Here is a 23,429-nt window from a genome sequence, read left to right as displayed (position 1 = left end):
TTTTTTATCTTTTTATTTTTATTAATCTTAGTAGTAATTGGACTACAGAATATTATATCGAATTAAATTAGCTTTTAGAATTAGAAATACAACATTACTTTTTAAAGCACACTTTATAATTACCGAATTATATGAGAATTTGTTCAGATTTTACTATAGGATGAATCTGGATCTATTACACGACTATTACAGGATTATTCTTATCATGTTATCTAATCGTTGTACTGTGAAGTTTAATTCGTCAATCCGTAACTCGCTAAGTGTTACAGGTGTAGAAGTTGACACTCAAGTGTCCTCGCCACTCACTGTCCGACGTGATGGTCACACTGTGGTTAAGTATTTGTCAATTATTATTAATAGTTGTGTATAAGATTACAAAACAATCGGATAATCTTGTTTTACGCGATTTACTCAACCAAGCCAAACGTAACCTAACCTAAGAGGGTAAGTGGTATAGTATGACAAAATATCCATAACAGACAATCACCCCAATGGAAATATTCCAAGTGACATGACACTTGTGATGCTGCTCACCTGTCACATGGGCAAACAAGTGCTTGAACACTTCCCTTGTGATATCTATAATTGATTATGGTAATTGTCTGGATGAATTGTATGCCTTAACTACCTACTGTAAAGAGCTGCCATGCACAGGCCAACCGACCTATTACACTCCTTATTTTTCTTATGCAAGACATTTCACCATAGAACATACATGTAAATGCAAAAAAAAATCTCATGAAATTGATGAAAAGTGCGCGAGCAATACGTGTTGTCAGATATTACTTATAAAGCTCTTTTACATCCTTTGTCTGCAGTGAGGACTCTAAAATCTACCTGCCATGTTCATAGTGAATCAAGGAAAAAGAGTCAAGAAAAAAAGTCAGAAAAAAAGGCACGGAAAAAACCTAACCTACGTGCACTGCCATCATATATATATATATATATATATATATATATATATATATATATATATATATATATATATATATATATATATATATATATATATATATATTGTGTTGTCAATGTGTACAAGTCATGTGACTTTTTTCCTCTGACTTTATTTCCGTTCACCATTCATAGTATATCTTAGTATTGGTTCTTTCCATTGTTTTTAGAATATTTAAATACTCTATAACTGTAGTGTTTTAGGTTAGGTTACTTTTGGTAGGTTATATTAGGTTAGGTAGTTTTTTGGTTCATAAAATGAACTTAACCTACCTAACCTAAGCTAGTGTTCTTTGAATCTAAGCTGACAGGCATTAGGCATGCTTATAAAGAAAAGCAATACTGGCATTGCTTATTTTATTATACTGTACTGCACTGTATTATATCAACCAAGTGAAATACTTTTGTGGTTCTTCTCATTTTTTGCTATCTTGTAACTGTGGTGTAGATGTTTGGTTACATGAAAACTGGAATCCTAAATACAGCATAATACAAAACAGTACAGTATATCAAGCTCTAATTTAAAAAAAAATGATTCAATTCCTCATAGTCTTCCATTATGAAATTAATTGATAATTTCAAACTACATGAGATGTAAAGTATGAAAAATAATGAAAACAAATACAATTTGAAAAATATCTTAACTAAATCAGTTTTAGAATCATTCAGAAGTTACAAAAAGTGCCTTGAATACTTCACGTCAAAGCCATCAAATTCTGCTTTGTACTGCACAGGAATTTGCTGTGGAGTCTGTTGCCTTCACTCAGTTTTGCCAATTATTATTACTGTGGTATCATAGTAGTTAATAAGAAGTGTTTTGTTGACTAAGAGTTTGCCAGACAGTTGGTAATCTCAGGTGCCTGCGAGAAATTTACTTGTGTTGGATCATCAGACAAGGGTAAATCAGTCAGGGTAAATCTCCGTACTCTACTGTATAATTATAGTTGTCCTCACTCTATACATACCTGTACAGTATATTGTACTGTACTAAGATTCTCATTTATAATTTGATTCTCATTTTTTTTTACAGTTGCAGGCATTTCCTTATTTACGAAAGTGTTGTTCCTGAAAATCTTGTATAAATTACTTTTTTGTAAGAGCACTTTTATTTAATTTCCCCACATACCTGTATTACATGATAGTAAACGAGAAATTGGGCAGTCAGGCAACTGGCCGAGTGACTGTGTTTAGTTGTGTGATAAATTTTAATTAAAAAGAAATATATGATATGAAAGTTATAATACAATACTGTACTGTATGTTCAAAAAAAAAAAATAAAAAAAAAAAAAATCATTAAAAAAATTTCACCAAAAATTCTCAAAAAATATGTTTAAAAATTGAATACAGTGCAGTAATTTGTAAAGGATTGGATTCCGTACAGGGTGTAGACAGTAAAATAGCAGTGGAATTCTTACCCCAGATGCCCACCCCATTAGAGGTCACAGCTTATGGTTGAAGAAGCTACAAGTTCCAGAAATTTTCAGGGCAAACTTTTTCAGTGAGGGTTGTGAACTCTTGGAACAATCTGCCAGAGAGATGTGATGGTGCTGAGTGTGAGCTTCTTCAAGACCAGAGTTGACCAACACTGGTGCAGGTACAGATATGGCCTGGAACCAGTACATGCCCAGAGTACTTACCAACAGTGCATAACAGAGACACAACCGTTTGCCTAAGTGGCTAACAAGCCGATCAGCAAGGTAGCTACTGTATTATACTTCAGAACAAATTTTGAAAATGAAAATTGCTTCATATCTTATGACTTTTGGTTCGTAAATCAAATCCTGGGACAACTTTTTTTTTTTATCGTAGCTTTGAATTTTGGAAACCAAACCATTGTAAATAAGGGAATACCTGTACTGTTTTTATACAGCACTGCACCATGACAGTATTATTTTTCTTTCAGATTAATGTCTCCAAGTATGGTCATCCATCCTCTACTGAGGAATACCCTCCTTGCAGGGGCAAGGAAGGTACACATACCCCAGGTACCAACTACCGGTAGCAACTCTAATAGTTCGTTTGTTTTGTATGGAAATTTCATACAAGGCTGCAGCTTCAGCCAGCCCTCAGGAAGTAAAATCATACCAACACCTTTAAAGTTTTTTAACTATCATAATCATCAATTAATGCATCAGACAAATCTCTCATCATGTACACCCATGAGCAAAGGAAGTGTACAGTCCCTAGTAAGTCACAGGGAGTTCAGTTTCACTATATGTTGCAAAATAATAGATTCATGTCGAAATGCTAGAACAAGACTTATTAGTAAGGTCAATAATGTTCTTCAGAGAACTCCTAAGTCTAAAGTTGGGTTCAGAAAAGTAAGACTGGATAAAATAATTTTGGGGTCAATGTTCCTCAGCCCATCACAGTTATTTAGAAATCAAAAGGAGGAGAAAATGATAATTGCTGAGCTGCCTAAGGAACCAAAGAAGAAAACAAGAGGAAGGCTGTTTCAGCTTCTTCTTAGTGTGTATGAACTTTTGCAACTTTGTCTCCGAGCTCTTCGCCTTGTTCTGACATTTGGTCCAATTTTGGCATTGTATCCTGTTACCTACTTGGGGAAGACTGCTACTGATGCATGGTGGAATCTGCTCTTAATAGGTAAGGTTGTATTTTCTGGTTATTCCAATTAAGCTAAGTGGCTCTCATAATACTGTACAGTACTGTACTGTATAGGACAACTTACTAAGAGGTTCTTGACTTCTTAAACAAAGCACTACTTAGATACAGTGATCACCGTCTCTTCCCATCACACCGCCCACCTCAATTGAGGGAAAACTTGGTGTAATGATGCCCTGAAGGCTGATGGTCTCATTAAAACCTGTTAATATACTGCCTAGTCAGCACTTACCATGTTGAGGCTTTAGCTCTGCTATTTTTTAATCTACGGTAAGCAAATCTGTGCCAGACTTGACTGTTTTTCATTGAAGTTCCTGATTGACATTACAAGAGAACAATGCAATGGCTTCATGTAGTATTAAATAAGATACTGTATAGTAATATGATAGGGAGCCTCAGGCCTGTTTTCCCGAGGAAGTAGACTTTGTCAAGTGTACATAACGTATACTCATGGGGTTAAGAGAACCATTTGACTCTTAAATTCTTTTTAGGCAGTATAATATGTCTGTTCCAGCTAGTATTCTTTGTCAGGCATATTTTGTGATTCTATTATGTATTAATTCTTTGAAGTATCGTAATGATTATAATTAATCTTTAGACCATTTCTAAAGGTTTTATCAAATTTCTGATTTTTTTTTTTAGGTATTAGTCTGGTCAAAAGGATTCTTTTGGTCCAGTTAAATTGATGTACTGTACAGGTATTAGGGACTCCATAGAGGTGATTTTAGTGATCACCAAAAAAAAAAAAAATTCCAGTATACTGTATATATTTTACACACCAAAATAATGCCTAATACTGTAATTACACAAATACACTAAGAAGCACTGGGAAACACTTTGTCTCCTTATTTTACCATTCACTCACAAGCCCATGTGCCTGTTATACCACTAGCCATGAATGTGTACGAGTTGGTCTTGGCACGAGTTAACACTTGAACTAATTTAGTCTCCCATAATACCAGTTGACTCTTAAGAGAAAAGGGGGGTTTGACCGAACCTCCCTGGATACACCACTTTTCAGTATGCCGCACTGAGGTACAGAGAGTAGTTTGTGAAATGTTATCACCGAAAAATAAAAACTTGCAAAAATTTTGTAATATCTGTACAGTATCTGGTAATATATGCCTGCTTGTGAGTTACTTTTAAAAGTCAAGTCTGCTTGCTTTAGGGTTGCACTCAGGAGTTAAGTGAAGAAGAGTTCAAATAGTGTTGTGCCACTAGCCATTTCTTGCTTTGTAATTAGAATATTGTTCAGAATGAATACAGTATTTCCTTTTCCTTAAAACTAATTAATCCTTCCTAAGACATTTTACATGTGGAGAGAAACATATTGGAAGTTTGTGTTATTATTTGTGTTTTGTTTATGACGTGTGGTTAATGTATTTTGTTTATATTGCAGGTACTGAAATTTTGGGTCTTGTCTTAACCAGATCCATAAAGTTTATATGTTCATCTTTCAGCAGTAGAATTTTCGGGTCCAATCCTAATCAAGCTGGGCCAGTGGGCATCAACACGTCGAGACATCTTCCCAGATTCATGTTGTTCCCAGTTCTCTCGACTCCAGAGACGCATTGAACCCCATTCGTGGAAGTACACTCTCTATCAAATGAAAAAAGCTTTTGGTCCCCACTGGAGAAAGGTTTTCGTTAAGTTTGATAATGATTGTAAGCCTATTGGGTCTGGCTGTGTTGCTCAGGTGAGTTTGTATTTTTTTATTAATAGCTACTGTATTATTGTTGTGTTACATTGAATATTCACTATACTACTTTCACCATATATTTATTATTCTCTTTTGAAGTAAACAGAAGGAGGCTGTTGCCTGTAAATACAAACTAACTCAAACTTTGTAATATTACATTACCTAAGATAGAAAGTCTGATAACTCCATGAGTGTTTTCTTAATAATGACCATACATGGCAAATTACCTAACTTAATTTACAAACATTAAATTAATTTGTAGTATTTCACTTTGCACACAAGGAACAATATTCAATTGATTCTTTGAAATCATAAGTGAGAACAACTTATATATATATATATATATATATATATATATATATATATATATATATATATATATATATATATATATATATATATATATATATATATATATATATATATATATGCTATTTAAATTAGTAGGGTCATTATAATACCTGACCATTGTGGACCTGGTCTCACCCTCCTCTGTATATATACACCTTGGTTTGTATTTCTCCTCTAGTCTGTACTCACCCTGAAGATGTGAATTACAAAAGCGCTTGGGAACCGTGTTTTCTTCTTCCTTGTGGTTATCAGCATATATATATATATATATATGCTGGGTTCTCAAACAGGTCATACTAATCTTTAAATAGCGGGTAGTCAGGTCAGAGGGTAAGGTGACCCAACCTTCTCACCTGGTTACAAATCTTTTAATTACAAAATTGTCCAGTTTGTACATGCCATTACTCAAATTCATGTTGAATGCTTCGGTATGTTTAATGAGACTAGATTCTATGATGTTCCTACTATCAATTGAATTACATGGTAATATTGAGGAGGCATTATCCCAGTCAATGCAATGCTTGTTATCCCTCAAATGAACAAACAGAGCATTGGATTCCTGGCCTGTCCTAACACTGTATTTGTGTTGTTTAATTCTAGTTACAAGATCTTTACCTGTCTGGCCTAAGTAAAACATATTACATTCCTTGCAAGGAACCTTATAAATGCAGCCAATTGTGTTGTTGGGGGAGTTCTTGATTAACATTTGTTTAACAGTGCATGAGTTTTTAAATGTTAATCAAGAACTCCCCCAACAACACAATTATTATTATTATTTTTTTTTTTTAAGGGGATTAGCCCACCCAGGCACAGGTCACTGACCACATCAGGGTCTGGAGGGCAAAAATATAATAATAATAATAATAATAATAATAATAATAATAATAATAATAATAATAATAATAATGATTAATACAAGAAAAAATAATTAATAAATAAATAAAATTTTTAATAATAATACACATAAATGAATACAAAAATGAAAAAATAAATCAATTGTGAGAAACGACAGTATGTATGTTATGTTGTCAATACGGTGGTAAGAGAAACAATTGAGACCCTGCAATTGTGTTTAGATGAGGCAGAAATTCAGATCAGCAACCTGGGACTTGGTCACAATTTTTGTGATGCCATAAGGCAGCAGGGTCTACCATTAGACAGGATACATTTGTTGCCAAATTATTTGGCAATAAACAGTGATTAGCAGTTGTGATGAATTTATATCATGTACTGTACGTACATGTAGTTTGGGGAACCTTTAACAATTTTAAATGGGAGAATATAAATAATTTGCAAGTATAAACTTGAAATCATATTATTAGATAGAGTACTGTATATCCAATTCAAATTTGAGATAGACATGTAATCAAGTGATCACAGCCATAACATCCTCTGGCTGTGTTGGCCTCATCAGCCTGCCACAGACAGCACTAATTCAAACATACCATCATCAAATGTCTAAAAGTAAGTTTCCTAATTAGTTTTGTGGCATGTAGCAACTAAAATGCCCAAGGCTGCAGTGTCGTGGGGGGGTTTAATCGTATTCCATATGCTATGTTTTTGTTTCAGGTATACAAGGTATGGATGGCCACAGATGCCATTCTTGACAATGATATAATGGAGGAAATTCTCTTGGACATGGATGATGACACCCCAAACTTGCAGGAAGGTGAGTCTTACTGGTATGTGTCTGTAAAAGTTTAATGTCCAGGAGGAGATTCTTTATTGCACTGTGGAGGAGTGATCATTGTGATGGGCTGTAAATACAGGTAGAATGAATTTTAATAATATCCTGTGGATGTGCTTCTTAAGAATCAAGTACAGTAAAGCCTCCGATAACAACGATTCAACCAACAACTTTTCATATTTAAAACCCTAGTTTATTTAGGGCCCGATTCAATTTACATCCTTATTTCATTCGTATTTACGATCAAAATATAATAAAAATAAAATTAAATTACATTTTCATATAAATAATAACTAAATCCCGATATGTATTATAAAAAAAAAATACTAAAAAAAATAAATGAAGAGCGCCTTGCGCAAAGAAGCTACCTGGCTAATGAGTGGTAAACAACAGTCGGAGCTTGGTGGGCCTTTTGTTTTCACACATCTGGAACAGGGAGAAAAACTTTCCCAAGTTTCTTACAGTATTTTTGCATCCCTATTGAGCAAGAGAGCAAGTGATGGTTGTGTTGGGTCAAAAGCTAATAGAAAGTGTATAAGCTTAGCCGAGAAACTACATGTGTTATAACGATATGAAAAAGGTGAGAGGTCTGTGGATATTATATGGAGCAAGCAATGAACATATTTTCTGAAGTGGATCCATTAACAGAACAAAGCATTGAAATTGAAATAAATGCAAATGACCTCTACATAAGGATGTATAATGAGAAAAGAAAGTAGCTGTGCAAGGTTTTTTCGATAGCTTTATTATTCGAAGGCCTAAGCCATCAACTTTAGCTACACCATCAAATTCGGCATCATAAGCAGCTTCAACATCAACTTCACGTTCAGTAACAGTTTCAGCAACAGCTTTATGGAAAGTTACAGCTTCAGCCAGAGTTGAACCTGATGACTTCGTCATATGAGTAAAAACTCGCACAATATTCATTGGATGTCCTTATGTTTTAGACTTTACCACCATTTGTGAGTAGAATTTTTTTTTTTTTTTTTACATTCGCAAATATTATTTAAAACATATATGAACAGAAAATAAATGTTGCTTTCATAATCATGTGTAGAGAAATGACGATATGTTTTCACATGTACGCACTTACTGTTCATAGGTTGGTGTTCCCAATTGTCTCGCCTTATTTCTTTACCATTAGTGGTTAGCGACTTCTAGTGTTCCATTTATTAATATTAAATAACATTACTTAAAACATACTTACAGGTATTAATTTTTTTTTTAATTAAGCTCACTACAGCTACAACCAGGGTCTTATTTTCTTCAGTTTCTTATGTAGAACCATCGTCACTCACGAAAACAATGCCTTCTTGTCTCCTCTTGTGTGTTTTAATATTCAACATATTATTAATGAATTGCATTGTTCATTTCACATATTGTATATAAACATTAATTAAATCAAATACATATTCAGGAATAAACAATAATGAATTTTTTGTCATATTCTTAAGATAAATGACTTTCCTTGAGTGCGCACGTACTGTATACATTGACGTTCCACTATCAGTCTCACTTTTTCTTTAATATCAGTGGTTACTTCTACTGTACATTAAATAACATTAATTAAAACACATATTTTTCACATTAATTTTACTACAACAACAACCAGGGTCTTATTTTCTTCAGTTTTAGGTGGATAACTGGCATTATGGGTGTAAACACTGACAACAATGCCAATTCTTATCCTCTTGTGTGTTTTAATATTCTACATATTATTAATGAATTGTACAGTGGTCTCTCAGTTAACGAACGTTTCGGTTAACGAATTACCTTCCATAAGAATCTTCAATTCAGTTAATGAAAAAAAATTTGATTCACAAAATCCTTACGAAAATCACATTTTGTTTTGAACATCAGCTGATCAGCTGAGGGGGTACTCAGCCAATTCAGTAATCTGTTCTATGTTTATATTCATTTCCAATGGAGTAAATATCAATAAAGTTGTGCTTTATAATATACAGTATATGCATGTTTTCTATTAAAATTTTAACATTTATTTAACATATTGATAATATACAGTATGCGGTACAGGAAACTAACTAGTTGTGCACCCATCAGATGCGTGGGTCGGCCACCAGGCGTCAGTCTGGCTTTGTTTACAATCAAGAGAGCAACTATTTTGTTAGTGTCTTGAATATTTTTGCATTTTTCATTGAAATTATTGGTCATTCTGAACTTTAGTTAACATATTGATAATATATAGAGCAGTGCAGTGTTGATTTAAAGAAAATAATCTTGAATTACACACAGTGAACTTAAAATTTTATTGGTGAAATGACGGCATCAAGCATGGGTCCCCTGAAAGGTGATTTCTCCTCCATCCCCACTTCCTTCTCTTCTCCCTTCTCCTCCACCCCACTTCTAATTCCCATCATCATCATCAACCAGGAGCCTTCTACATACACACCTCAAAGTAAGTGTACTTTACTGCATTTTTTTATACTTTGTATGTACTTTTCGGTGAGCTGGAACTAATTACCCAATATCCCATTGAAACAATGGGTTCGGTTAACGAAATTTACGGTTAACGAACGACCTTCTGGAACGAATTGTGTTCGTTAACCGAGGGACCACTGTATTGTTCATTTTGCATATACTGTACAGTGAACCCTCACTTTACGCGGTTAATTCAACCCACGGCGGCCCGCGCAAAGTGAGAAACGCATAAAGTGAACAACATAACATATGGGATTAATTGAAATAGAGACCGGGCCGACCCCCAAACTCCACTTTTTCAGACACAATACTACGTTGTAGTAAAAATAACTTCTTAATTTTATGATGGTATGCACACACAATTAATAATTAAGAGAAATATCAATAATATTAGGTTTTTTAACACTTACGGTAGTAGAAGAGATGGCTGGGCACACAGGGATGGGGGGTTGGTTCTGAGGCAGAGGGCAGATTATTGGCCCTCACCTGTATCACTATCCACCACAGAGGCTTGCAGGGCCTCTTTGTCAAACCCCTCAAAGTCCATATAAGTCCATATCCTCACTATAATTATCACTATCACTGACTTGGGCCGGCTGTGGCGGGTGAAGAACTCGGTAATGTTTTGATGACTGGGCGACCTTGTGTGCACCCTGCTCGCGCCGCTTTCCGTGTAAAGGGGTACACGTACCGCGGAATGTGAGCATTCCGGTTTCGGCAGGGTACCGCTTAAACGTGGAAACGCGGAATGTGGGACCGCGTAAAGCGAGGGTTGACTGTATAAAAATTTATTCAATTAAATACCCGGTACATATTCAGTAATAAACAACATTGAATCTTTTGTACATACAATGTATTCTTAAAAAGATAAATGACGCGGTATCCTTAATGCGCACGTATGTATATGTTGGCGTTCCCAATCCATTAATTTTATTTATTTTTTCCCATTAGTGGTTAGCTACTTCTATTGTTCCATTTATTAACATTAAATAACGTTACTTAAAACATATATATTAATTTGTTTACATTCATTTTACTACAGCTACAACCAGGGTCTTATTTTCTTAATTTTCTCGTGTAGAACTATCGTCTTGGACTCCCGGCTGTAAACACAAACGAAAACAATGGTGTCCCATCTCCTCTTGTGTGACCATATTATTATTAATTTATATTGTATAAGGTGCATTCAGAAACATTATTTAAAGAATATACTAGTTTGCAATTTTCATTAATTGTATTGTTTTGGGGGAAGAGGGTAAAAAGCCACACAAAAGATATGAAAAGGTCACACTTGGGAACGCATCTCATTATCATTGCTTTATTTTAATGGTAATTAATGATTCGGGATAAGACGATTCACCTTACACTGCAATGTTGGAGGACACATTAACGTCGTTATTAGAGGCTTTACTGTACAGTAGGTACAGTGCAGTACAAGATGTGAGGTGTCGAGGTGTCTCAGCAAAATTTAATCATTTGAACTTTCAGGACTGGAAGTCATGGGATTTGGAAACCTCTTTAGTTCAGAAAATTTGATGAAGTTGGAACAAGCTCGTGCATTGCAAGATTGGCAAGAGCAACGAGAATTGAAGAGACATCAGAAGAAGGAACAACAACAGCTGTTGATCCAACAGTCACAAGCAGGTAACTATGCCTCACTAGAATCTTTATATGCACACTTTGATTACTGTAAACAGTATTGTGATTAAAATAATTCTGGGAAGAGGAAATGACAGGTATTTATGTCTAATCATTATTTTGTGGATAAAAAGATCTAGAAAGAGAAGACTTTGCTTTACCTCTCTTTAATTATCCATATACTGTACAGTACTGGATTCTGTAATATGATGTAAACAAACTGTATAAATAAATTAGAGAATGCAAAATAATAAATATAAGAATTAAATACAATGTAAAATACAATCTTACAGTAGTACAGGGTTCTTGCATCGGCAGTACTGTACATACACTCAACAATTGAGATCTGTGTGCATATTTTCACTGTCATAAGAATATGTCAACTGTTGATCTTTCACCACACACACATACAGTATATTATTTAATAATGTCTAATTTCACTCTTAATAGGACTCTTTTGGCGTTTGTTCACACAGGGTGTGCTCGGTGAAGCTCTGTTGGTGTTTTTGTACTTATTTTAAGTGATTTGGTGTGATTTCTACAGAAATAATTGTGTATATGGGTAAACACTCGGGCTACACACACTTAAGGCTGAACATAATGGCAGCACTCATAGCAGACTGCCATCATCTTCCATGCTGCACAGCACATGTAGAAGCTAATCGTTGATTGCTGCTTGGCTGAAAGTAATTGATGTGCACAGTGAAATTTTTCACATAATGGTATTATGGTAAAATTAAAAACATCGTAATGATCAATTATTATGGTAATAAAAACAAAATGACATGATATTTAATAAAAAAATACAAGTTATATACATGCACTCACCAGTGCATTCAGTTGGAACTTCCATAAGTTTGACCATCACCTGCCATTGCTCCTAACACAATCCTACTCCTACATGGCAGCAATAGGAAATGAGATTGAAGGAGCTGCTGCAAGGAGGCTAAGTCAGGCTGTGGCTCATCATTCTTTGGGAATGCAGGCTACATGAAGGAGACTTTTAGGGTGGACTGCCTTGTCCTTAGCTACAACCAATATCAACCTGACACTCACCCACCTCCACATGTCTTATGATCTGTATTTTTACACCCACACTGATGCATTTCCTTGACTTGTTGGTCAAATTGCCAGTGATATCACTTTCAGAACGTTTACAGATATTATTAGTAAAAAATATGTTTAAAACAGAATTAGTACCATTGTGGAGTACTGTGGCGCAGATTGGCGCTGTCTGAGTGTTAATCATTGCACTGTACAGTATATCATTCATTGATTGAGCACATCTGAAATTTTTCATTGTTTTAAATTTTGAACTGTATCAAAATCATATACATTATCTAGTGTTTAGTGATCATTGATAGCACTAACAATATTATTTTTCTGCTAATTTTTAGAAGAGGAATATAGACTTATTACAGTATTTCTATACTGTACAGAGCTAAGAAAGCAGATAATGTAGTTTCCTGCAGTGCAGTATTGTACATGAATGCATCACTCACATTGCATGGAGGTTTATTTAACTTCAGGCAAATAGCCAGTAGAGTGACTTCCTAAAGCATATATCATTTCTACTTGCAGAAAATGAAGGCCAACCACCTAAAGTACAAACAGTTGAAATTCCTAAAGAAGAAACTGACGTACTGTCCATAGTAGAAAATTTAGCAAGTGATGTATTAAATAGTGAAGACCAAACAGCAGTTGACTCCAGAGAAACAGCAGAGCCTGGGGCAAATATTAAGGGCGAGGTTGAGGAAGACTTACTCACGCATTCTCTGGTGGAGGTAAGTTGACTTGGGGTTAATTATTAGTTCCCAATGGGTTCATCACAGGGCACTGTAAGATTGTTCTCTGTGACCATCTGGAGTTGTGAGGTAAATTTAGATGAAGATATTTATCTCAACTTGGCCATATTATTTTTGGAGACCCATAGGAGGAGGATGCACAGAAAATTATATTTGGAAAAAAATTCTTAAGGTGGATGGGTATAAACAACCTTTATGCCTTTGTCAGAGAGGGCATTCGTGTTTGTCCTATTTATCCTTTCATTCTGAAAAGATTCTTAACGTAATTAGTCCTACAGTTATAATTGGATTAACTTCATACTTGGAAGACAGTTTACGGTAATCAACATGTACTGATGTACCGGTAGGTATTGTCAGAGTATTAATGGTTTCATAAATGGTCAGGTCACAACTTGAGATCAAATTTCCAAACTTAACAAGACTTATCAGGGATAAGCGTCATGACCAGACAAAGTGCTGGTTATTATATTCAAGTCTATAAGTCAAAGGTTAAAATGTTTTATTGTGTCAATTATACTAATGCAGATATTTTAATAAAGTTTGTGTGAAAATGCATAATCACTCGACGAAGTGTAGTGCAGAAGGCCAAATTAAAATGTCTATGTCCAAGGTTAAGGTATGTGGTTACTAAAGAAGAAATAGCTGATGCAAATAACACAACAGCTGGTGTTGCAAGGTGTGAGCCAATTTTGAAAACTGCCAATATTAATTGTTTATTATTTTAGGAATGGCAGGAAGGTACCGATAGTCATGATAAGTCACTGCCACTTGATGAAGCCCCACCAGATGACCTGGAGGGTCTGGTGCCAGTGGCCATCAAAGTTCTTCACCCAGGTGTACAGTCAGCCTTCAAGTAAGACAACAAGGCAGTGGAATGTTTGCATATTTATAATCCTGGAATTAAACACTTGCATGTATTTAGAATAATATTTTCTAATGGCTAGAGATGTGAGAAGGAATGTAACTTGCTCACTTAAATGGTAACTTCTGAGGAAACATACAGTACTTTAAAGTGAAGTCCTTTACCGGTACTCCCCGACTTACGACGGGGTTAGGGACCGACATCCAGGTCGTAAGTCGAAATGGTCGTAAGTCGGAAATGCTTAAATAACACATATAATCGAAAATTTGGGTCTCTTTCTTCTCAGCACCACAAAACACTCACTTTTAAGCTTGCCAGCCAGATGAAAATTTTGTCTGTGTACTGACTTTGGGACTCAAGAATACATAATTTGTCCACATTTTGGTACAACTGAGGCGGCCGTAAGTGTGGGTGGACGTAAGTCGGGGACTACCTGTATATTGGAATCTGATGTTAATTGAGTATTTTTCCACTAAAAACTTATTAAATATGCATCTACTTTTTTAATATTTAATTGAAATACTGTTTATCAAACATACCGGAGTGGCTGCATTTTTGGAGGTAAAGTTTTCAGTGGGAGAAATATTATTACTTTACAGTATTATTCTTCAAGCAGTTCTTTCTTGTAATTTCTGCACTGCTGTATGAGCTAATTGGCCTAATATCCATCATCCCATAGTTTACATTTCTGTCCCCAGGAGGGATCTAAGGATCATGAGAGCATTTGCATGGTTCATCACATTCGTCTTCCCATCAGTTAAATGGCTGTCACTTCCTCAGTGTGTTGATGAGTTTAGTGAAGTAGTGACTGCTCAGGTATGTAAACATTATGGGTTACTTGGAGTCACTTTCTTTTTCTATAAATAAAATATTATTGTGTGGTGTAAAAGTTTTCTCAATGCGCAGTAATTCAAGAACTTCTGTACTTTGAACAGGTACCTTAATCCATCACTGGCCTGAAGCCATTAGCATGAGACCACTACTGTCTACCAGTCCATTTTTAGAATACTTGGTGTACTGTATTAGTACTTAATAGAAGCTGTATCTCCCGCTCCTTGGAAAATAAACTAGATAACCATGACTTTTAATGATTTTCTTAAGTATTTTTAGTATAGTCTCTTAAATCACTGCTTTCACTCTGCTTTTTCTGTGTGTGTTAACAGTCTTTAAACTGTATCACAGACGTAAAAAAATATCCTGGACCCATGCTAAAGAATGACTTAATAAAGAATGTTTTGCAAAAGAGGAAGATATAAATTTCTTGCAAAAGATAGATGAGTGTGCATACTGTATTTACCAAAATTGAGTGCTGGTAGCAGGTGATCTTGTAGCCTAAAAATACTTGACAATATTATATATGCTACTGTATATAAAATGCAATGATTATATACATGGTACAGTATTCTATATGTACTGTACAGGGTATCGTACAAAGTAAATAAAATAATACAGTCCATGAAAAATTTGGGATAACAATGCTGCACAATAGACCTTCATTTTAATCATGAGAGTGGAACTGCATCTACCCTATTCTCACAAAACCTAAATAAAGTAAACAAAACTAATTTTAGTTTTTTTTTTCGCTTGACTCCTTTCCTTTCTTCATAACACATTTTATCTGACATTATAACACTAATTATATGACAAGCATCAGTGAAGACTCGTTTGAGGTATTAATACACAAGAACATAATGATAAAGTTCACCAAGGTGAGTGGAAACAGCTAAAAGTTCCCTTTAGCTGTCAAGCATATCTTATTATGCATCTACTATCCCTCAGAGAACATTGGTAAGTAAGTTACAGTACAGTACTTAATCAACGGTCAGGCTAACAGACGACATCGCCCTCAGGTAAGAAGCTCATGCTGTCGTCTAGTGATAGGTGGAATAAAACTTTAATTTGTCATTTGTAATCAATTGTTGTTGTCCCAAATTGTGCATAACAAGTACAAAAGAGACATGCCCAGTGGTTGGCAAAGCACATCTTTTATCAAGAAACAGTGAAAAAATCTAATTTTAAAGGTAAAATTATATATTTTTAAATGAAATGTGTCAACAACAATTTATCGGCTTGGCTGTGAGTGCCATAAAAAATCATCGGTGGCATGTAATTAGCATTGCACGAGTCATTAAGACAAGTAATTATCCAAATACTGTATAAATTTTTTTACCACTGAACCTTTATCAACATGTTAGAAGTGCCGACAGGTGCTCCTCTACTTACAAACGAGTTAAGTTTCTGAGGCTTGTTCATAAGTCCATTTGTCCATAAGACCAAGTTTACTTTTATAGATGCCAAACATATTGTAAGAAAATACAAAAATAAAATAAAGGATGTACAGTAAAGCTATATGTACCCCAATAATAAATACATCACATTACTCTACACAACTGTACAGTATACAGTAGTCTCGGTTTACGCGGTCAATTAAACCCGTGGAGGTCCGTGTAAAACGAGAAACGCGTAAACAAAATAACAGAACATATGGGATTAATTGAAACAGAGACTGGGCCGACCCCCAGACTACCCTTTTTCTGACACAATACGTACATTGTAGTAAAAATAACATTTTAATTTTATGATGGTATGCACACAATTAATATTTAAGAGAAATATCAATAATATTAGGTTTTTTAACACTTACGATAGTAGAAGAGATGGCTGGGCACACAAGGATGGGGGGTTGGTTCCGAGGCAGAGGGCAGATTATTGGCCCTCACCTGTATCACTATCCACCACAGAGGCTTACAGGGCCTCTTTGTCAAACCCCTCAAAGTCCATATCCTCACTATCACTGACTTGGGCTGGCGGTGGCAGGTGAAGAACTCGGTAAAGTTTTGTTGACTGGGCGACCTAGCGCGTACCCAGCCCACGCTGCTTCCCGCGTAAATGATGGAATGTATCGCGTAATTAATAATTGCGCGTCTGGCCAGGTGCCGCGTAAAGGAAATCCGCGTAAATCGAGACTATACTGGATATCTTACCAGCCTTTAACAGTAGCTTATATTAATTTTGTCGATAGCTATACTTAGGACTCTCAGCTTTTAAAGTCATTTGGATAGGTATGTGGGCAGGTTTGTTCATATTTCTGAAAGCTTGTAAGTCGCATGTTTATAATTAGAGGATCATCTGTAATTTAGAAATCTTTGGGAAAAAAAAGACAACTTGTCCTTTGTAGTGGAATTCATAAGTGCATTTATACTAGCTTCATTTTTAGTATGTTTCCATATTTTAATAAGTATTTATTAAGTGTTTGTTATGCTTTCAGATCAATCTAAAGACAGAAGCGGAAAATTTGGAAACATTTTCAGAAAATTTTGCTGACATCTCCTTTATCAAATTTCCTAGACCACTGAGACCTTATGTGACTAAAAAGGTAAGCTGTGATTAACTCTTGACTGGGTATTAGACAGTTTAAGGCTTCAAAATTACCAGTATCCATGTTCTTGCTGGGATGATTTAATTAATTTGTTTGACCTATTATTCTCTGCTCACAAATTCTAGCATCAGAAACTCCGGCAACCCTTGACAATAGTAGCTCTGATCTAATGTGGAGGCAGTGTGACAGAGTTAAGCCATTCTTGTACCAGCAGGTGTTGGTGGAGACATATGAGGACGGTGAACCAATGATCAACTTCATCAAATCCTCAGAGGAAGATTCAAATGAAGAACTAAGGAAGCGCTTGGCTGTGATTGGTGTTGATGCATTGTTGAAAATGGTTGGTACTTTTTTTGTTAGTAAAAGGTAATTAGGAAAAGCCTCAACAATGGCTTGAAAGACTTGGAAAATGAGCATTCTATGATATTTAAGGTAAATTAACATATAAAAAGTCATAAAATAATGGCTGTTCTGTAAACATCTAGTATATGGTATTGTGATGACCTCGGTAAAATCAAGTTATAAGAAAATACATTAAAAGTTTTTATAATTATACAGTACAGTATTAATTACTACAGGTGTTTCTCTATCAAATTGGAAGTGATTTTTATAAAATTTGTATCTTGAATACCCTGACATACCAAGGGCCACATCATTCTCTGATGAACTTACTTTTGAAGGCACTATATTATTAAAAAAAGAAAAAAGAAAAGAAGACTGGTGGGAGGCAGGAGTGAGGTGCGGATGTGACGAAGGGCTTACGCATGCTGCTGATTGGCTATCAGCCTCCCTAGATAATCACTGATATTTGGAGAGCCACCATGTCTTCTAACACCAGCACTCTACTCCCCTTCAATTAACCCCGACGCCCTGGGCTAGGGTGCCGCTGGCCGTACCCCGCACGCGGGGTAAATCGAGAAAAGTTACCTTTTCCAAAAATAATTTTTAACCTTTTTAAGTGACAAAACAATCAAAATTTAGAAGTAAGAAAAACTATATATTGACCCTCTAGAAACTTCCCTGTGGCAAGAGAGATAAGGGGACAGTGTTGCTTTTATGAATAGCAGTCGTAGTCACTACGCACTTAGTGGCCATTTTCTGCTTGCCTTTGTGTCCGGGATGGCCAGTAATGCATATATTTACTGATCATAATACTGTACTTATTTCCTATAAATAATTCATTTAGAATATTTTTTTCCATTATTTCTCATAAAAAGTGCTCGGCAACACACACGGCCAAGCTGTCTTTGTGTTTGGGAGAGCAAGTAATGCATAAAATAATTATGGGAATAATAATTCCACAAATAAATACATTTATAACATAATCATAGCATTAATTTCCAGTAATACTACACTACTTTTAGCAATTTTACTTTGATACAACATGATAAAATGGACAAATGATGAAAATTAAACAAAAGTAGGTACTTACATTCAGGAAGCTTCCCTGTGGTCAAGCGTGTGGCGTGACAGGCAAATAGCCACATTGGAACCTGATAACCCACACTGGGCATTCAAATAGTGTTGGGAAAGCGCCAGTCGGGTGTTATGGAACGTCACCCGGGACGTAAGGGTTAAGTATAATTTCATCATGGAACATGGCCCATTTTATTCTGTAGGCTCTGGAAATAGGATTATCAATACCACAGAAAGTGGATATTTGCATAGGTACACCTGTATTTACAATGGGGTTAGGTTCCTGATAACCCTATCGCAGGTCGAAATATCGTAAATCAGGTTCATCATAACATAAAATTCAATGGGATAGGTTCCTGGCCAGTCAGAAACCCATATATATATAAAAATTAATAAATAATAATAATAAAATAAATGAAAATACTTATAAAATAAAATCCAAGAATATTACTAGCACTACAACATAGTTAAACAACACTCACCACATCATTATGATCAAGTCTAGTTATCATCACATGTCCACTTCGGGGCTAAGGGGACTCTTGAAGGAGGAGTGGAGATGTCACTCTGACTCCCACACAGCCTTTGGGGAATCTCATGCCGCTTCATGGTATCAAGCTTCACCTCCAGTGACATGGTTTTCCTGGGTCCCTTGGCAGTCAGTGTAAAATTACAAATCACAGTCACTAAAAGCAGGGATAAGTACTTCACAGTCACTAAAACAGGGGAAGCACTTCACAGTTAGAGCAAAAGCACCTCAGTCACTAAACCAGGAATAGCACTACAGAGTCAGTGCAAAAACACTTCATGATCACTAAAGCAGATAAAAGCACTTCACTGTCAATAAAACTGAGTACATGTACACTGTGAAGCTCTGTAATTTCCTGTAACCTGTAGGGGAAAAAAAAACACTGATATCGGCTGCCGCTGTTCACCTCATGTTCACAGAGGCTTAGCATTATTCAGTGACAAAAGACATGGCAATAATCACTTCATTCACCAAAACAGACTACAATATGAACTTTAGTGATGTCCTCTCACTGTAAGATTAAAAAAAATACTAAACAATGGCTAGACTGTGGTTCACCAGATGGCAACGTGGTGGTGTTTGGGTAGATGGCGCCTTAACTGACAAGTGAAGCAAGTGATGTGTTCCGTTTGCCGAGTTGGCATGATGGTGAATATTGTTAATCGAGCTTGTTTACATAGCAAATACAGGAGTGGCCTTAATATACCCGCATCATTAAAGCTAATTATCATGGATTGGGATATATTGTAAATAGAGGTTTACCTGTACACTGTATTCTTCTTTACTTCAGTGAAGAACATATTTGGACTTTAACTTCGGTTCTTTTCTACACTATCTGGTCTTAATTTCATGTAGGACTGTTCTCTGTACAGTTATTGGTGTTTTCAGTTTTTCATTACTGCTGGTCTCACAGAAACCATTGGAGATTAATTTTTCATCAGACATGGCATAGGTTTAGAGGACAATAATATAAAATTGCACATGTACTGTAATAGTTTTGGTAAAGATACAGAAGGGTCAACTAACAAGACACCTGTAGGTTATATGTTTTGTAATGCAATACTGTACAGTACCTCTTTCACAGGTATTTGTGGACAATCTCGTTCATGGAGACTTACACCCAGGGAATATGCTTGTGCAGAACAATAGTAATGGTCAAGAAGGTGGAACCACCTCTGCTGGAGACACTGTTCGCATCGTGATGGTGGATGTTGGGTGTGACACTTTTGTCATGGATGTACAGCCAGATCCAAATCCCCTGCGCATCTGTATCTTGGACTGCGGCTTTGTGTCAAAGCTCAGTCAACAAAATCTAAACAACATAAGGGCTGTATTTAAGCAAATTGTGCTTGGAGATGTAAGAGTTTTGGTTTTCTTGTTTCCATTGTAACTAGATGTATTACTTTAGTAAAGCCTGAGAAAGGGAAGAGTTGCAATGTTCTTACTTGGCATATTCACTATATTCTCAGTGATGACTGGAGCTGTTTTAGGGAACCTTTCCATTGATTTGTGTCTAGCTAAATCTCTTAGTTTTTCCTAATAAGAAAAATATTTACAGGGTGAATCAGTTGCAGATCTTTTCCTCAACAATAGTGAGCATCAGTGCAAAGATCCAGAAGCCTTCAAAGGAGAAATAACAGATCTTGTGCAGACAGCCAGAGAAAACACCATATCCCTGGGACAGGTATTCATTATTCTTATAGCTATATTCAGTAATGATTTATTGCAAAAGAAATTTCTATCCCGGTAATGATTTATTGCAAAAGACAGGGAAGGTCAAAGATATATAATTAAAAATTTTTGACCATGCCCTGTGAACTGAAGATAATGGACAGTGAGGGTTTTAAACAACAAGGGCCAAATGTTAGAAATATAAGTAACATGGTACATTTATGCAATTACATTAAATTATTAGTTAGTAGGTAAATTTTATACTTAACTTATTGGCTGCTTTGCTGTCTCAGTTACCCTGCCATGGGAGTATGTAAAACTGAAACTGCCTTTATGCTGAGAGATCTGTGGATAAAAAAAATCTGTGTTCATTAGTCTTGTTCACTATAATTTGTAGCAACAGAGATCATGTATAATGTATACAGTACATAAGAATTTACTGTATTGTACATTGAAATAATTTTTTCTTTATGCTGTACTGTACAGTATAATGTTAGTACAGTGTGTTGCATATAACCATATTGCAACATACTGTACAGGTTGACAATCCCTTATCTGAAATCCTTGGGGCCAGAGGCATTTCGGATTTCGGAATTTTTCGGTTTTCAGAATTTTTTTTTTTTTAATCCCACCCGGGCATAGATCACTGATCCACATCGGGGCCTGGGGGGCGAAAATATTATTATTATAATAATAATAATAATAATAATAATAATAATAATAATAATAATAATAATAATACTGTAATAATAATTCATAGGTCTACGTCGCATTTCTCACTTTAGATCTTTTTTTCATTCTTGTATTTCTTTATTGTTATTATTATTTTATTACAGTATTATTGTTATTATTATTATTATTAATTTTATTATTATATTTTATTATTACTATTATTATTATTATTGTTATCATTATTATTTTATTTTGGTGTACAGTATTTTAATTAAAAGTTTTAATTACTGTGAATAATTATTATTATAATTATTATTACTATTACATTTTCGCCCACCAGGCCCCGATGTGAGTCAGTGATTTATGCCCGGGTGGGCTAACCCGTTAAAAAAAAAAAAAAATTGCCCCACAAAAAAACTTTCGGTTTTCGGAATTTCGGATAAAGGGTTGTCAACCTGTACTGTGCAGTACAGTACGGCTTTTTCCTTGGCAAACATTTTCAGTCATTATGCATATTCTACTGTGTTAGTGACCAGCTAAAAGGATGTAAACATAACTCCTGTTCTGTTAAGTTTAAATACAAAATGACTGACAAATTAGAGCTATAGATATATACATTTTTTTTTACATTCATGAAAGAACATCAAAATTTTTTGTGTTTTGACTCACAGGATGTATTTTATAGGTGGATGTGGGAATGCTGCTACAACAGGTTCTGGGTATCCTTCTACGTCACCACGTCCGCCTGGAGTCGGCCTTCAGTGCTGTAGTTCTGGCAATATTCGTCCTGGAAGGTCTCGGAAGAATGTTGGATCCAAACATGGACATATTAGAAAGAGCCAGACCAATATTGGTCACAGGAAACATGAACTAACTTCCCTCCAGACAAAAAAAGATTAATCAATGAATTAATGTATAAGATAGAAAAAATTTTCTTAGGTGTATAATTCATAAATTTTTTCTAGTGTTAAGAGTTATTACCTACCATTCATTGTAAAGTGTTTGATATTAAACTTGAGATTATCTGTGAAAACAAAGATTATGAATGCTGGAGTACTAGATGAGTTTTTATAGAATGAACAAATATATGGTACATGAAACCCTCGGTATAACGGACACTATGTCACAGACCCTGGTTATACGAGACGCCCTAACCCTATCGGACAAACCCTCGAGATAACAAACAAACGTCTGTTATCCCTTATCCCTGAGGAGTTGTTTGATAGTTTGTCACTGCATAAAGAATATGTTAGTCAAAATAAAATACCAAATTACATAATACAAAAATAATATACAACTGAAATTTCATTCTACCTTGTAGATGCTGTAGTTCAGAAAACATCCCAGAGCTGTTTCAAATGGACAGTGCCTGAGTGCTGTATGAGTTTGTACACTTCAACCTACAATACACACTTGTACATCTTCACAGTACATGTGTACTCACTTATTAAACCACTGTATTACACTCACTGTTACATTTACATACATACATACTACACTTAAGTATCCAGTACACTTAAACTGTATTATATATTGGAGCAGTTTGTGAACACACAGTGGAGTACAATGGTGGTGGTGTTTATGGTGCGGGCTATGCACTCAAACTGTGATGCCAGTGTGGCCTCTCAGACTTTCCCTCTGGTTAACAATGCTTATCAGGATTATTGGACATTAACTGTATCAATTAGTCCATTACCCCGAGGGTTTA

General features: G+C 35.4%; 1 protein-coding gene across 7 annotated transcripts; it reads left to right on the top strand.

The window, feature by feature from the left end:
- Nucleotides 1-166: 166 nt before the first annotated feature.
- LOC121863811 (uncharacterized aarF domain-containing protein kinase 2-like) lies at nucleotides 167-23,015 on the top strand. Of its 7 annotated transcripts, none has more exons than XM_042362662.1 (14): nucleotides 167-331; nucleotides 2,451-2,648; nucleotides 2,855-3,555; nucleotides 5,034-5,269; nucleotides 7,193-7,292; nucleotides 11,238-11,393; nucleotides 12,969-13,171; nucleotides 13,918-14,045; nucleotides 14,753-14,870; nucleotides 17,323-17,430; nucleotides 17,645-17,773; nucleotides 20,463-20,735; nucleotides 20,937-21,062; nucleotides 22,407-23,015. In XM_042362662.1, exons 3-14 carry the CDS (start codon nucleotides 2,859-2,861, stop codon nucleotides 22,593-22,595), a joined length of 2,463 nt encoding a protein of 820 aa, XP_042218596.1. In that variant the 5' UTR covers nucleotides 167-331; nucleotides 2,451-2,648; nucleotides 2,855-2,858; the 3' UTR covers nucleotides 22,596-23,015. The 7 variants fall into 7 exon arrangements, with proteins under 7 accessions (XP_042218596.1, XP_042218598.1, XP_042218597.1 ...); XM_042362664.1 differs by having other exon boundaries at nucleotides 167-336; XM_042362663.1 differs by having other exon boundaries at nucleotides 167-444.
- The last annotated feature ends 414 nt before the right edge of the window (nucleotides 23,016-23,429 follow it).

This window comes from Homarus americanus, unplaced genomic scaffold (genome assembly GCF_018991925.1).
Source record: "Homarus americanus isolate GMGI-L3 unplaced genomic scaffold, GMGI_Hamer_2.0 scaffold48354, whole genome shotgun sequence".
Classification (NCBI taxonomy): domain Eukaryota; kingdom Metazoa; phylum Arthropoda; class Malacostraca; order Decapoda; family Nephropidae; genus Homarus; species Homarus americanus.
The sequence above is the reverse complement of the archived record's forward strand: the minus strand, read 5'-3'. Positions and strand labels throughout refer to the sequence as shown.

Coding starts and splice junctions, on each gene's coding strand:
- LOC121863811 (XM_042362660.1), top strand. CDS start 2,859: ATGTCTCCAAGTATGGTCATCCATCCTCTACTGAGGAATACCCTCCTT. Junction 17,774..20,462: donor TTGATGCATTGTTGAAAATG/GTTGGTACTTTT, acceptor CCTCTTTCACAG/GTATTTGTGGACAATCTCGT. Junction 21,063..22,406: donor ACACCATATCCCTGGGACAG/GTATTCATTATT, acceptor TGTATTTTATAG/GTGGATGTGGGAATGCTGCT.